Source organism: Oryctolagus cuniculus, chromosome 16, assembly GCF_964237555.1.
Source record: "Oryctolagus cuniculus chromosome 16, mOryCun1.1, whole genome shotgun sequence".
Classification (NCBI taxonomy): Eukaryota; Metazoa; Chordata; class Mammalia; order Lagomorpha; family Leporidae; genus Oryctolagus; species Oryctolagus cuniculus.
The window spans coordinates 58,104,653-58,120,880 of record NC_091447.1 but is presented as its reverse complement, the minus strand read 5'-3'; the positions used below and the strand labels follow the sequence as shown (position 1 = coordinate 58,120,880).

The 16,228-nt window shown below is 42.2% G+C and overlaps 1 protein-coding gene across 5 annotated transcripts in view; it reads right to left on the bottom strand.

The window, feature by feature from the left end:
• Positions 1-16,228, bottom strand: part of LOC103346750 (uncharacterized) — an 81,746-nt gene that overhangs the window by 22,616 nt on the left and 42,902 nt on the right. For all 5 annotated transcript variants that reach the window (XM_070058428.1, XM_070058427.1, XM_070058431.1 and 2 more), the window contains 5 exons: positions 14,246-14,355; positions 12,988-13,177; positions 11,445-11,556; positions 5,955-6,196; positions 4,042-4,203 (listed from right to left, as the gene is read on the bottom strand). In XM_070058428.1, the coding sequence (XP_069914529.1) occupies positions 4,042-4,203; positions 5,955-6,196; positions 11,445-11,556; positions 12,988-13,177; positions 14,246-14,355 (816 nt within the window). The remainder of the gene's footprint in view (positions 1-4,041; positions 4,204-5,954; positions 6,197-11,444; positions 11,557-12,987; positions 13,178-14,245; positions 14,356-16,228) is intronic.

Genomic DNA, 16,228 nt, shown 5'->3' with positions numbered 1-16,228 from the left:
AGTCTTTGCCGGTACCTATACCTTGCAGGGTTTCTCCAATGCTCTCTAATAATTTGATGGTGTCGGGTTGTAGATATAAGTCTTTAATCCATGTTCAGTGGATTTTTGTGTAAGATGAAAGGTAGGGGTCTTGCTTAATGCTTCTGCATGTTGAAATTCAGTTTTCCCAGCATCATTTATTGAATAGACTGTCCTTACTCCAGGGATTGGTTTTGGATCCTTGATCAAATATAAGTTGGCTGTAGATGTTTGGATTGATTTCTGGTGTTTCTATTTTGTTCCATTGGTCTATCCATCTGTTTATGTGCCAGTACCATGCTGTTTTGATTACAACTGCCCTGTAGCATGTCCTGAAATCTGGTATTGTGATGCCTCCAGCTTTGTTTTTGTTGTACAAGATTGCTTTAGCTATTCGAGGTCTCCTGTGTCTCCATATGAATTTCAGCATCATTTTTTCCAGATCTGAGAAGAATGTCTTTGGTATCTTGATTGGTATTGCATTGAATCTATAAATTGCTTTTGGGAGAATGGACATTTGATGATGTTGATTCTTCCAATCCATGAGCATGGAAGATTTTTCCATTTTTTGGTATTCTCTTCTATTTCTTTCTTTAAGATTTTGTAATTCTCATCGAAGAGATCTTTAACATCCTTGGTTAAGTTTATTCCAAGGTTTTTGATTGTTTTTTTGTGGCTATTGTGAATGGTATTGATCTTAGCGGTTCTTTCTCAGCTGTGGCATTGCCTGTGTATACAAAGGCTGTTGATTTTTGTGCATTGATTTTATATCCTGCTACTTTTCCAAACTCTTCTGTGAGTTCCAGTAGTCTCTTAGTAGAGTTCTTTGGATCCCCTAAGTTAAGAATCATGTCATCTGCAAAGAGGGATAGTTCGAGTTCTTCCTTCCCAATTTGTATCCCTTTAATTTCTTTTTCTTGCCTAATGGCTCTGGCTAAAACTTCCAGAACTATATTGAATAGGAGTGGTGAGAGTGGGCATCCCTGTCTGGTCCCAGATCTCAGTGGAAATGCTTCCAACTTTTCCCCATTCAATAGGATGCTGGCTGTGGGTTTTTCATAGATTGCTTTGATTGTATTGAGGAATTTCTTTCTATACCCACTTTGCTTAGAGTTTTCATCATGAAAGGGTGTTGAATTTTATCAAATGCTTTCTCTGCATCTATTGAGATAATCATATAGCCCATGCTGCATTCTAAAATCACCTGGAGGAATACAGATAGCTTATTCTAGTCTTGATCAATGAAACCATAATTATGGTGGGTGAGCAGGGGTCAGGTGTAGGAATGTTTCAAAGTACTTCAGTGACTTTATTTATAGTAAAATGACTTTCTCATTTTAATATTTAAGATCTACTCTTTGTCATAAATAGAGGAGTATAATAGTACAGTGAAGAGAAGGGACACAATCCTAATCCTTTTATCTAATATATCATTGGTGTGGGATAATCTTCAGAAGGAGAAATACGTATTCACTTTGATACCATGGAATATGCCAACATTTGGAGAAGTGAAGTCCTAAATCTCTGGCTGGCTCTGAGATTTTGGCAGGCCTGGGCACTTTTGGCAAATGTGTGCCAGACTCAAATGTAGTTGCATCTTACCTACTCACTGCTTTCCTGGATTCCATGTTATTGAACCATTGGCAGAGCACTGTAGTGTACCCAGAACACAACACAAGCATAAGACACAAAAGTTATGTGTGATATACAAATAGACGATTTAGTGGAAGAATCATTGTGGTATTGATCCTGTAATTTTCCTAGTCTAGAATAACTCCCTTGTTATTTGACATGGTTTTATCAAGGGTCGGGGTGCAAAGTTTTCAGAGGGATAACTTGGAGTCTGTTGGGAAATTAAGTCCATTTTATGAGCATACCTTTCTGAGGGCAAAACTCAATTTGTTGTTCATATTATGTGCATATAGTATGGCCAATTACAAATATTTCAGAACCAGTGATATTCATCTGGTGACAAATAGGAATTGGGGACTAGAGAAGCCCCAGTGTCTCAACCTCATGCAATTTTCAATACCATCTCTAGGTTGACAGCTATTACTAAGCAGCAAGATGGATAGATTTAATTTTTTCTATGTTTTACTATTTCCCCTTGTGGAAATGTACCTGCATATGTCTGAATTCTTTCATTTCTAAATGGATTTATTTTTCATAGAGGTTACTTGAATGTTCAGAATCTCAAACTAATTGTTTCTATTACACCTGCATGTACAGTCTAATTTACAAGTCAAGGCCTGTGGTGTAATTACTCTACATTCAGTACTGTGAGTTTTGTGATAGACACAGTAACAATGGAACAACCATTCCAGAGGTGTTAAAAGTAAAGGAAGACACAAATATTCAATGACTCATACCACCTTAAATGTGAAGGCATGAGAGACAAAGACATAGAGAGGAAATGAAGGGAAATGTTGATGATCCCCTTGGGCACTTGTTTATTCACTTTAGGCAATTGTGGGATTGCCATAGAAAACTTCTCCAGCAGTTTTCAAATGCTTAATTAGGTCCTTCTTTTGGAAAATAGACATTTGTTAAGGTGAAAATCATCAAATGCATGATAATTTAGGTCATATTTTCTCATGGAGAAGGGTATGTTTTGACATTGTGAATAGTATTAATGCTATGATTTTCTTATACAGTGCACTGAGATAGAAGGAAAGTGAAGTCTCTGAAATAAAAGAAGGCATATGTGGTTCATGTGATATTGAATAGCATTGAGAGTGGCTGCATTCGATGTGCTGTTTGTGTCATGTTTTTCAGAATCCGAATTTTTTTTAACTTTTATTTAATGAATATAAATTTCCAAAGTACAGAATATTGATTACAATGGCTCCCCCCCATAACGTCCCTCCAACCTGCAACCCTCCCCTTATCCACTCCCTCTCCCCTTCCATTCATATCAAGATTCATTTTCAATTCTCTTTATATACAGAAGATCAGTTTAGCATACATTAAGTAAAGATTTCAACAGTTTGCTCCTACACAGAAACATAAAGTGAAAAATACTGTTTGAGTACTAGTTATAGCATTAGATCTCAATGTACAGCACACTAAGGACAAAGATCCTACATGAGGAGTAAGTGCACAGTGACTCCTGTTGTTGACTTAACAAATTGACACTCTTGTTTATGGCATCAGTAATCACCCTAGGCTCTTGTCATGAGTTGCCAAGGCTATGGAACCCCCCTGAGTTCACTGACTCTGATCATATTTAGACAAGGCCATGGTCAAAGTGGAAGTTCTCTCCTCCCTTCAGAGAAAGGTACCTCCTTCTTTGATGACCCATTCTTTCCACCGGGATTTCACTCGCAGAGATCTTTCATTTAGGTTTTTTTTCCCCCAGAGTGTCTTGGCTTTCCATGCCTGAAATACTCTCATGGGCATTTCAGCCGGATCCGCATGCCTTAAGGGCTGATTCTGAGGCCAGAGTGCTGTTAGGACATTTGCCATTCTATGGGTCTGCTGTGTATCTCACTTCCCATGTTGGATCACTCTCTCCTTTTTTATTCTATCAGTTAGTATTTGCAGACACTAGTCTTGTTTATGTGCTCCCTTTGGTTCTTAGTCCTATCATTATGATCAATTGTGAACAGAAATTGATCACTGGGACTAATGAGATGGCATTGGTACATGCCACCTCGATGGGATTGAATTGGAATCCCCTGGTATGTTTCTAACTCTACTGTTTGAGGTAAGTCATCTTGAGCATGTCCCAAATTGCACATCTCTTCCCTCTCTTATTCCCACTCTTACATTTAACAGCGATCACTTTTCAGTTAAGTTTCAGCACTTAAGAATAACTGTGTATTGATTACAATATTCAACCAAAAGTATTAAGTAGAACAAACAAAAAAAAATACTAAGAGGGATAACATATTAAGCTGCTCATCAACAGTCAGGGTGAGGGCTGATCAAGTCACTGTCAGAATCCGAATTTTTAAGCCTATTGTTGGCTGGGAGCAACCGTGAAGAATGTGATCTGCCACATGGTGCCACTACCTTCCCTACCTTGAAGACAGTTGCTACCACAATAGGGCATGCGTTTTCCCGGTCAACCCGCTCTCCAGCATTCAATTTCTCCTTTAAGGCTAGACAGTCTTTAAAGTTAGCACATTTGCTGAAGATGGCCTTTGTGGCAGGACCTTTTCGATCAATTATGAAAAGCATATCCTGTGGGTAAAATGAAAGAAATGATATTATATGACCTTTCATAGTCATAAGCCCAGAGTGGAAGTATACTTCTGTTAAGATAGATAGCTAAGGCCGGCGCCGCGGCTCACTAGGCTAATCCTCCGCCTAGCGGCGCCGGCACACCGGGTTCTAGTCCCGGTTGGGGCGCCGGATTCTGTCCCGGTTGCCCCTCTTCCAGGCCAGCTCTCTGCTGTGGCCAGGGAGTGCAGTGGAGGATGGCCCAGGTGCTTGGGCCCTGCACCCCATGGGAGACCAGGAAAAGCACCTGGCTCCTGGCTCCTGCCATCGGATCAGCGCGGTGCGCCGGCTGCAGCGCGCCGGCCGCGGCGGCCATTGGAGGGTGAACCAACGGCTAAGGAAGACCTTTCTCTCTGTCTCTTTCTCTCTCACTGTCCACTCTGCCTGTAAAAAAAAAAAAAAAAAAAAAAAAAAAAAAAAAAAAGATAGATAGATAGCTAAAATATGTGAACTTTCAGGTCTGGAGGCACATAATGAAACCAACACTAGAATTTCCATTTTTGTGTCTCTGAATACATTTTGGAACAGCAGTAACCCATATTCGTATTTGATATTCACAGAGTAGAATATCTTAGATGCCTCATTTCACACTAGTGTTCTTTTCAGGATGTTTGAGATCTAAAATCCAAGTTCTCTGCATCAAGGCCTCTACAGAATCATCTTGTAATTTATCATTCTGTGTTTTCTTCACAAATATCAATCACAGTCCCCAAGTGTGGGCATATTTGTGCTAGATGCAAGTCCCAGTTTCTTATCCTTATGGTTACTACATACCTCATCCCTACCTTCCTATACTTCCAATTCTCTTTTTAAACTAAAACTCGACACCTTGATGAGGCCTTCATTGATTGTATTCCCTTCCCATCAGCCTTTCATTTCCTATTGCACTATCTTCATGTCCGGTACAGAAATAGAATAAGAATCAGAATAACACAACCAAAGGCATTGTCCATATATTATGCCATCCTTTATACATCAGTGACCTAAATACAACGGAACATTAAGTCTTCATTGTTTAGTAAGGTGTGCATGATGAAACACATAGACACTCCCTATATTTTCTGTGAATATGGCAACTTATACCATGCCGAAAAATTTCTTCACACATAGACTAAAATTCTCTACATGTGAGCTGGCACAGATAACGGACACTCAGCAGATGTTACCACTGCAAACTTAATCATTCTGTTATAAAGGTCCAAAGCTGTAGGCTTCATGTGACAGGATGTGTCACAAGGAAAGGATGAATACATGCTAAAGAGTGAATTTTTGTATTGAAACACTTGAGAGATAAAGGAAATAGAGGTGAGATATGATGAGTTGTCAGAGTGAGTATCCTACATTAAGAGGAAAGGAAAGAAAATGTGAGTTGTGCAGTGTTCAGCTTCTGAAGAGGCCGACAGGAGAATGGGAAGGGGAAATGGCCTCACCGAGAATCAGAAACCCAAGCCTATTCTGATTTTTCTGCGTAGGTGTATGTGGTGTTTGCTGATGCCAGTGCTGTAGACACAGTCTGTTTCTGTCTGTTGTGTTTGCCTCTCCACAGGGCAAGAACTAAGATACATTCAGTGAATAGTATGGGCAAAGTTTGTCACCCAAAGTTAGCAGCTTTCTCATGACTTCTCCATTTGAGGATATATAGGGGTGAAGAGATAGCACCTCACTAAGTACACTCAACAATACTGGGCCGTAGAGGATCGAGTGGGATTTACCAGAATTGGCTTTGGCAGCTTGTCATCTTTGCAAACATCTTGTAGAATTGATCCAAATATCTTTGCTTGCTGGTATGTGGGCGTAGAAGTTTCTGGTGCCACCTTGCTGTGTTTCCTGCCCCTGATATGCTCAGACAGCCACTTTTTAACGGAATGCCGTTTCTGAGTTGGCTTCTGGTGTGGATCTGAAGCAGGAGGCAGACCCTCAGCATTTCCAGATGACTCCATGTTTCCTGAAATGGCTAGAAAAAAAAAGACAGTGAGTCAGTGTTACATAGAAAGGCCTGGACTCTGAAATTTGTTCAAAGCACTCATGTAGTGTGGATGTATTCTACTTCTATGCCTTTGATGAAATGGTAGTGAAACCTAGAGCCTGAACAGTGTTGAGTTCAGTTCTTACTGTGGGTGTACTTCCTGGACAGTGCTAGCCACAGCCTGTTTTACTGCAGTGAGAGGTGCTTAGTATTACTATAATCAGTGAGCTCATGAGTCACACTTTTCAAAAGATAAAAGGCATTTTGTATGCAAATAAAGTTAAAATTCATAATCACATATATTCATAGTAAGTCTCCTTCAATGCAACTTCAATTATTTTTCTAACAAAATTAACTTAAATATAAGTGTTGGTTTCAGGAGCTGGTTTGCTGCCATGTAAACAGGAGAAGAGGATTACTTTCCCTCATTACTTTGGCCCAGCTTAGGCCCCAGAACTGCAGTTATTGTGGGTACGAACCAGCAAACAAGATTTGCTCACCAGTGTCTGTCTCTCTGGGTCCATTTTCTTGGTTATTTACTTATTTATGTGAAAGGCAGAGAGAGAAAGAGACAGAGAGAACTTTTTCCCATTAACTGTCTTACTCCACTATTGATTGCAATAGGTAATGCTGGGTTAAGCAAAGCCAGGATCCAGAAATCTACACTGATCTCCGACAAGGGTGCAGAGGCTGAAGAACTTGTGTCATCATTTGCTGACTTCCAGTGACATCAGCAGGGAGTTGGACTGGAAGTTAAGTAGCTGAGACTTGAACTTGCACTGGGGTACTGGTGTCACAGTAGCAGCTAACTCATTGTACCACAATGCCAGCCCCAATTCTTTTATCCGAATAATTAAGAAAATAAACTCAGGCTTAAATTCCATACATAGAGCTGCTTTCTGGAGTATACGCAAATGGTAGGGTTCCCTTAAACTTACGTGAGAAAGGATCCAGCTACTATATCATAGACTATGAAGTCTCTCTTTTTTGTCAGTACAAGTTATACATTTATTTTAATGTGCTATTTAAAAAGAGCTAGTGCATACAAGTGGTACATATTAATTAAACAAAAGACAGAAGACACAAATAAGTAAACATAAGAAAATAAAATTCACGTGTAATCCTAACCAGCCAACCATGAGTATGAACCAAAATATTCACTCATTAACATTTATTTTATATGATTGTTCAAAAATTATGTATTATTTTAAAATTTGATTTTGTTTAATTAGTGGTGCATCTTTATAGTGTAATACTGATTACAAAGAGGTATCATTGACTCTACCTTAGTTTACTCAACTAATTTACTAGACATTTGGATCACATCCAATATCCTTTTTGTAAACTTTTATTTAATGAATATGAATTTCCAAAGTACAGCTTATGGATTACAATGGCTCCCCCCCATGACTTCCCTCCCACCCACCCCCTGCTCTCTCTCCCCTTCCATTCACATCAAGATTCATTTTCAATTCTCTTTATATACAGAAAATCCGTTTAGTATATATTAAGTATAGATTTCAACAGTTTGCACCCACACAGAAACACAAAGTGAAAAATACTGTTTGAGTACTAGTTATAGCATTAAATCTCAATGTACAGCACATTAAGGACAGAGATCCTACATGAGGAGTAAGTGCACAATGACTCCTGTTGTTGACTTTACAAATTGACACTCCTGTTTATGGCATCAGTAATCTCCCTATGCACCAGTCATGAGTTTCCAAGGCTATGGAAGCCTTTTGAGTTCACCGACTCTTATCTTATTTAGACAAGGTCATAGTCAAAGTGGAAGTTCTCTCCTCCCTTCAGAGAAAGGTACCTCCTTCTTTGATGACCTGTTCTTTCCACTGGGATCTCACTCACAGAGAGCTTTCATTTAGGTTTTTTTTTTTTTTTTTTTTTTTTGCCAGAGTGTCTTGGCTTTCCATGCCTGAAATACTCTCATGGGCATTTCAGCCGGATCCGCATGCCTTAAGGGCTGATTCTGAGGCCAGAGCGCTGTTTAGGACATCTGCCATTCTATGGGTCTGCTGTGTATCCTGCTTCCCATGTTGGATCATTCTCTCCCTTTTTCGTTCTATTGGTTAGTATTTGCAGACACTAGTCTTGATTATGTGATCTCTCTGATTCTTAGTCCTATCAGTATGATCAGTTGTGAATGGAAATTGATCACTTGGACTAGTGAGATGGCATTGGTACATGCCACCTTGATGGGATTGAATTGGAGTCCCCTGGTATGTTTCTAACTACCATTTGGGGCAAGTCAGCTTGAGCATGTCCCAAATTGTACATCCCTTCCCTCTCTTATTCCCACTCTTATGTTTAACATGGATCACGTTGACTATGAAGTCTCTTAATGCTCCTGAAATCTGGGCCTCGCCTTACATTTCCATCACTTCACAGGTGTAAGTTTGAAACCTGAGGCCAGCTTGTGATGAGGGAACATACTGCTCCCTGGGCCCCTCACTGTGGTGTCGCTCCCCCTCTTCGTGGAGGAACGACACCAAGCCCTGCCTAGGCTTCATATCCGAGTCACGGCACCATTATGTCGCTCCCCCTCTTCGTGGGGGAACGACACAGGACCCTGCGCTGTTCTTTCGTCTGCTCGGCCCACCCCGGGTTTGCTGCTGGTTCTTCCCGGGTTGGCTATTATCCCTTCCACCTCCGTGGAAGGGCAGTTCCCCCTGGCCACATTCCCCACTTCCGCAGGGGAGCGGCACACCGCCGGCCGGCTCTCTGGGGGCTGCACGGGTTCCCTTAGATGTTCCCCATAGATGTTCCCCATAGATGTTCCCGGTGCATGCCGTCTCTCTCCTCCTTTATAGTCCTCCTCCGCCAATCCTAACTCGGCTGCCCACACGCCGAGTACGCTGCTCTCCTCCAATCAGGAGCAAGTCCTACAGTTTATTGGTTGAACTGGAGGCAGCTGGGTAGAAGCTGTTTTCTCCTCTCCCAGCGCCATATTGTAGGAGAGCAGATGCATAGAATAAGTCTTAATTCCAGTAACCCAGTCTAGTCCGAGCTGCTCCCCACAGAGGAGAGCAGATGCATAGAATAAGTCTTAATTCCAGTAACTTAGTCTAGTCCGAGCTGCTCCCCACAGATCCCCCTTTCTTTTTATTTTTTTTTGGCGTTGATACGCGCCTGTCTTCGGTGTCCCGCAGCACACACTCTGCTCTACTTGCTAGAGTTGCCACAGGCTCTTACAAGTCCTATCAATCAGGCAAACCGAATCTGGGTCCTCTCTTCGCCATGTTGTGAGGAGGTTTTTAGGCGCTGATGCGTGCCTGTGTTCGGTGCCCTGCAGCGCATACTCTGCTCTGCTAGAACTGCCTGCAGGTGTTTACAAAACCTATCAGGCAAACCGAATCCAAGCCTTCTCATTGGCATGTTGAGGGGAGGCCTTATTTCTCTCTATTTCTCTATCTCCGGGCATTCCTATTTCTCCCATTTTACTTCTATCTTCCAGCATTCCTATTTCTCTCACTTTACTTCTAAAACTTCTGTTTCTCTTATCCCCGCAGCTTCCCGGCACCTCGCCCCGCCGGCGGGTTCCCGGCTCTGCGCCGCTTCAGCCCGCGCGCCTCTCTCATCTGCGCAGCTTCCCGGCTTTGCGCGGCTCGGCTTCGCGCGTTCCCGCGGTCTCCACGCTTAACCCTTTCGCGTCTGAACCACGGCCTACGCCAGCGTTCCCTATCTATTCACGCCCCGTGCTCTCTCTGCACGCAGCGGCTTCCGCGAGTAACACAGCGTAGCTTGCGTCTCCACCACTAGCATTCAATCCAAGTTCCCCGGGCTAGCCTGGCGAATTCAACCCAGCGTACGTCTCCGCCCCACGGTTTGGCTTCCCGTCCTTTGCTCCCCGGGCTAATCAGACGGATCCCAACCTGGCTTGCGTCTCAGCTTCTAGTTTCAACTTTTCGCCCCCTATTCCCGGGCTAACTTGAGAATCCCAAAGTGGCTTTCGTATCCGCCTCGGCCTGCCCCCCGCGGCTTCAATTTCCCTAACATTTTTCTCTACCCGGTATGTTTCCCTAAGTTTTCTTCCAACAATATTCCTCCCTCATTTCTCCTGGCCTCTCCCCACAGTCCGCATCCGAGTCTGTTTGTTCTAGCTTTCACTTTCGCTTTCGACCTTAGAGATTTCTCCCAGCTTCCCCCCGTAGTCCGCATCCGAGTCTATGCCTAGGCTTTCAGTAGCTTCTTCCGGCACCCTTTTTCGTCCGGCTTTTCCCTAGGCTGTTTACTAGTCTCTTTCTCCGGTAATTTCCCTAGGCTCTTTGCTAGTTTCTCTCTCCGATATTTTCCCTAGTTCTTCCCGTTTCTTCCCTCCTAAGTTTCATATCCGTCCTAGGTTTCCTATCCGAGTCACGTTTCTTCCCTCCTAAGTTTTCTATCCGTCCTAGGTTTCCTATCCGAGTCACGTTTCTTCCCTCCTAAGTTTTCTATCCGTCCTAGGTTTCCTATCCGAGTCACGTTTCTTCCCTCCTAAGTTTCATATCCGTCCTAGGTTTCCTATCCGAGTCAGGTTTCCTATCCGAGTCACGGCACCATTATGTCGCTCCCCCTCTTCGTGGAGGAACGACACCAAGCCCTGCCTAGGCTTCATATCCGAGTCACGGCACCATTATGTCGCTCCCCCTCTTCGTGGGGGAACGACACAGGACCCTGCGCTGTTCTTTCGTCTGCTCGGCCCACCCCGGGTTTGCTGCTGGTTCTTCCCGGGTTGGCTATTATCCCTTCCACCTCCGTGGAAGGGCAGTTCCCCCTGGCCACATTCCCCACTTCCGCAGGGGAGCGGCACACCGCCGGCCGGCTCTCTGGGGGCTGCACGGGTTCCCTTAGATGTTCCCCATAGATGTTCCCCATAGATGTTCCCGGTGCATGCCGTCTCTCTCCTCCTTTATAGTCCTCCTCCGCCAATCCTAACTCGGCTGCCCACACGCCGAGTACGCTGCTCTCCTCCAATCAGGAGCAAGTCCTACAGTTTATTGGTTGAACTGGAGGCAGCTGGGTAGAAGCTGTTTTCTCCTCTCCCAGCGCCATATTGTAGGAGAGCAGATGCATAGAATAAATCTTAATTCCAGTAACAGTATAGTCCGAATTGCTCCCCACACTGTGGTCCTTTAGACATGCCCTGGTCTCCCAGGTAGACACTGTGTGAACATTATTCATGATCCCACCAGTATGTCCATCTACTTGCCATCAAAGGCACTTAAATGAATCATGGTACCTGAAACTTTCTGGTAGTGGTCCCTATGTTTTGGGTGATCTCTGATGGTGGAAGTGATGCTGTCTCCAAAAATCTCAGAACAGTGGTCAAGCAAGAACTGTACAAGAGCAACCTGAAAAAAAGAGCAAAAAGTGGTTGATGTAGGTTTACTTTGGCATCAAGAGAAATCATATTTTGTATATGAATCTTGGGTCTTACAAAAATTTGAAAATCAGAAGAGAAAAATTCAGAGCTGTCATAAAATACATAAACCTATTTTCTATATGAAATAGTGTCAGATTCTTTGAGTTTTAGGGGACAAATCTTTAAGTACTTCTAGTCAATGCATTAACATTATTATTTATGGCTTAACTAGTTTTTAGCATTTTATTTCAATGACAGTATGTTTAGAAATATTTTAATTCAATTAACATTCCCTAGGATAATTGCAATGAAGATGTGTATTCTTGTCCTAAAATTTGTAAAGGACCCAGTAGATACACATTTGGAAAATTCACTTCCTGTGTAAAGTGTTGTCAACATGTGGAGCAGGGTATCTCAGTGTGTTCTTCTGACAAGAAAGTAGGCTGTTGGAGGGGCTGGTGCTGTGGCATAGCAGGCAAGCTGCCACCTGCAGTGCCGGCATCCCAAATGGGTGCTGGTTCGAGGCCTGGCTGTTCCAATTCAGATCCAGCTCTCTGCTATGGCCTGGGAAATCAGTAGAGGATGGCCCAAGTCCTTGGGCTCCTGCATCTGCGTGGGAGACCTGGAAGAAGCTCCTGGCATCAGAATGGCGCAGCTCTGGCCATTGCAGCCAGTTGGGGAGTAAACTAGCAGATGGAAGACCTCTCTCTCTCTCTCTCTCTCTCTCTCTCTCTGCCTCTACTCTCTCTCTGTGTAACTCTGACTTTCATATAAATAATATAATAAATCTTTATGAAAAAAGAAAGTAGGCTGTGGAGACAGAAATTTCTGATAGTGTGTCTTTGCACACTGTCATACATCACCCCAGCCTTGCTTTCCAGATCAGCTTGGGGAAAGGCTAATGTCCTATTTGGCATATAGAAGCTCCCAATTACACATCCCAACGGCAGAGATGAACCCATTATTATTCTGAATCACAATTAGCACAGAAAGTTCATAGCATGTGTCCTTATTTTCCAGGCCTGCTAAGCAATTTCACTCAGCTCCTTTGGTATTGTAACTACTGAAATTATTATATGATCAAAGCTTGGCCTGAAATGATTGTTAAATATCAGATGAGACTCAAATTTAAAACTTGTTTTGTCCGTCTCCAAGGTCCAAATTAATTTCTATCACATCGTTTCACCTTCCCCTCTGTGATATCTTCAATCTTGTGTTCTGATCTTTCATAGGAATGAAATGCTCCCTGCTCCCAAAGTCCTACCTAATGCCTCACCCACCCGTAACTGCAACAAAGGATAAACAGCTGCCTCTGCAGAGGAGTACCTAACACGTGCAATTAGCAAATACTCCATCAGAACTAAGATACTAAATTTTAGGATCAAAGTGGAGACTGTACTCCATAGGAAATAAAAATCACCTTTTTCTCCCATTCCGTTGCTATATCTAGGATGCTGGCAACTGGTGGCCATAGAAGACTTGGGGTAATGCACCACGCCAAGTTAGAACTTGTCATCTCCTTCAAGGGTGATTTCTGTGAAATCTTGTGTAAACAGCGAAAGAGAGATTGCAGGAGATGAACGTTTGGTTTGGGCAGCTGTGCTAAAAGCCTGAAAACAGAAAAAGGCATCATTAAAGCAAGAATTTTAACTCAGGATATTTTCCTCCTTCTATACCATTGGTAAAATACAACAAAAATAGTGGAGAAAATGTACCAAATTATCTTTGAAATATTTTGTGTGACTTTTATTACATCCTGTGTTCAACACAGCAAATATTATTCATATCTAAGTTAACAGAAGCACACTTGAAACATTCTTCCACTTTAGAATGTGGCCAATTATAAAGCCTACTGAATGAGAACAGAAGTGGAAAACAATGCACTCTTCTGATTTATAAAGCAGTAGCACAAGAATGCTGCTTTGTGACGAGAGATAAAAGCTCTTCATTTATCTTGAGTGACAAGCCAGGTGTGAATCCTAGGAAAATGTTTTGTTGAATTCAATTCTTGATCACCTGTAGACTTCTCTGGTTCACTATCTATTTGGCACCATTAAACAAAAATCACCAGCTGATTTGTCCTCTACCAATGGATTTACTGGGGCTGGGGCTGTGCACAAAGGGTTAAAGCCTAGGCTTGCAGTGCCTGCATCCAATACTGGCTCTGGTGTGGGTCCTGGCTGCCCCATTTCCCATCCAGTTCCTTGCTAATGTGCATGGGGACGCAGTGAGGATGGCCCAAGTTTTTGGGACACTGTGCCCACATGGTAGACCTGGAAAAAGCTCCCTTGCTCCTTGCTTCGAATCAACTCAGCTCCGGGAGTGAACCAGCGGATGGAAGGCCTCTCTCCTTCCTCTGTCTCTACCTCTCTCTGTAACTCTTTCAAGGAAATAAAATAAATGTTTAAAAAAACCAATGGATTTACTCCTGTATCAGTGTCATATATTCAGGATGTGTACAAAGATGAAGGATGTTAGGAGAGAAACAAAAGCTGAATGGCAGTAGCAAGGAATGCATTTCTTTCTAAACTGGTGTCCACACGTGTGACAAAATCAAAGTGCTGACATTGGTGATAATGTAAGTGGATAAAAGGGTAAATTTCAAGCTGATACTTTGCTGAGAGAATGTTGCTTGTACTTTTGTGGCATACGGAAAAGAGTAAGTATCACATCTTTACCTCTTACTCATGGCTATCTTGGCTTCCTCATTTCCTTCATCCAGAACACCAATGAATTTTTCATAGAAATTGACTGTAAGTATGCTTCCAGGTATGTTTTGAAGTAAATCCTTTTATAGATAAAAACATGTATTATTCTCATGGAACATGCATGTGTTAGCATCCTAAAAATTAAACAGTGACGTTTAATCCTCAACTGCTTCAGTGCTACCCAAACTGATTTACACAGAGCTTGGCTACAACTCTCCACCAATTTCAAGATGTAGCAGCATGAGCTTGGATTTCCCGATGAAATGCATCAGCATAAAATCAGGGTGTGGACAGCAGCGACTCTGAAAAACAGTCTCCTCTCATATCTGACACTCCCTTTTTATGTACGATTGAGGAAACTAGTACAGTTATAAGATCTCATGATACACCATTCTTGCTTCTGTTGTTTTCTTGACATGAAATGGAGTGCACACATTTTACCTGTTCATTTCAGGTCATGACATTTTAGTTCTTAACAGGAATGGTTCAAATCAAGTAATACCCCCTCTCATGCATTTCTGCTAATACAGAAGTGAGGGTTCAGCCCTCTACCTTGAGCTGTGTGCGCAAGGGAAGAAACTTCCACAACAAACTCAGCCTTCGTTCCTTTTTAGAAATTCTGTTCAGTTTTACATAGAAATTTCTTTCGTATGTTACCGAATTTTCCATACGTGGCTACAAGTTATTTTTTACACGCTTTGCTGGAATCAGTAAGTGGTATTCACTACATTATTGGTGTGCAACAACCTCCTGCAGGAGACAGGCATCAGTTTTTGTACCATGGAACATGCTATGAGTCTGGAGAAGAGAAGTCCTAAACCTCTGACTGGCTCTGCATTTAGGCAGGCCTGGGAACATCTTTGGCTAATGTGTACTAAACTCACATGAGGTGGCATCCCGTCTTCTTTCTAATTTTCTGGTCCCATGATTTTGAGCCATTGGTGGCGTAAGTGAGTGGACTCAGAACACAACCCAAGCAAAAACTGCCAAATCTATTTGCACTATGCAAATAGATTATTCAATGAAAAAAATCATTGTGGTACTGATCCTATAGCTTTTATAACCTAGAAGAATTCCCCAGCGTTTGACATGGTATTATAAAGGCCCAGATTGCAAAGTCTTCAGAGGAATGGTCTTGAACCTGACTTGAATATCAATTTCATTTTATGAACATACCTTTCTGAGGCCAACACTCACTTTGTTGTTTTTATTATGGTATATAACGTGTGATCAGTTACCAATCATTACTGAACATGTGCTACTTATCTGATAGAAAAAGGGGAATTCGGGGATAGGGAAGCCCGTGTCCAAATCTCAAGGAATTTTCAGAAACATGTATAGGTTCACAGCTATTATTAAATACCAAAACTGATGGATTACATTCTTTCTATGTTCTACTACTTCCCCTTATGGATATGCACCTGCATATATTTGGCTTAGCTCTTTTATTTCCAAACACATTTGTTTTTCATGGATCCATTGAATGCTTGCAGTATCAGACTAATTGTATCCACCACATTTGCATTCATAGTTTGACTTCCAAATCAAGTTGTGGTGGCAGTAAATTTCTCAGTATTCCTTGCAGTGGGTTGTGTGGTGAACACAGTCATAACTGGGCCAGCATTCCAGAGGTGGTAAACATGGAGGAAGGCACAACTATTGGAACAACTCAAACGACTTTGAATATGAAGGAGTAAGCGACAAAGGAAAGCATGATGAAGAAACAAGTGGACGTTCAGATGTGCCTTTTGGCTGTTGCTGATTCATATTAGGAAATTGTGTGCTTGCCACAGAAATCTTCTCTAACAGTAGTCAAATTCTTGATAAGTGTTTTGTTTTGCTTTGTTTGAAGATGGACATGTGCTAGAAAAACAGGGTAAAGTCATCAGATAAAAGATGCTGCTTTGGGTCACCATTCTTCATGGAGAAGGGTATGTTTTGGCATTGTTTTGT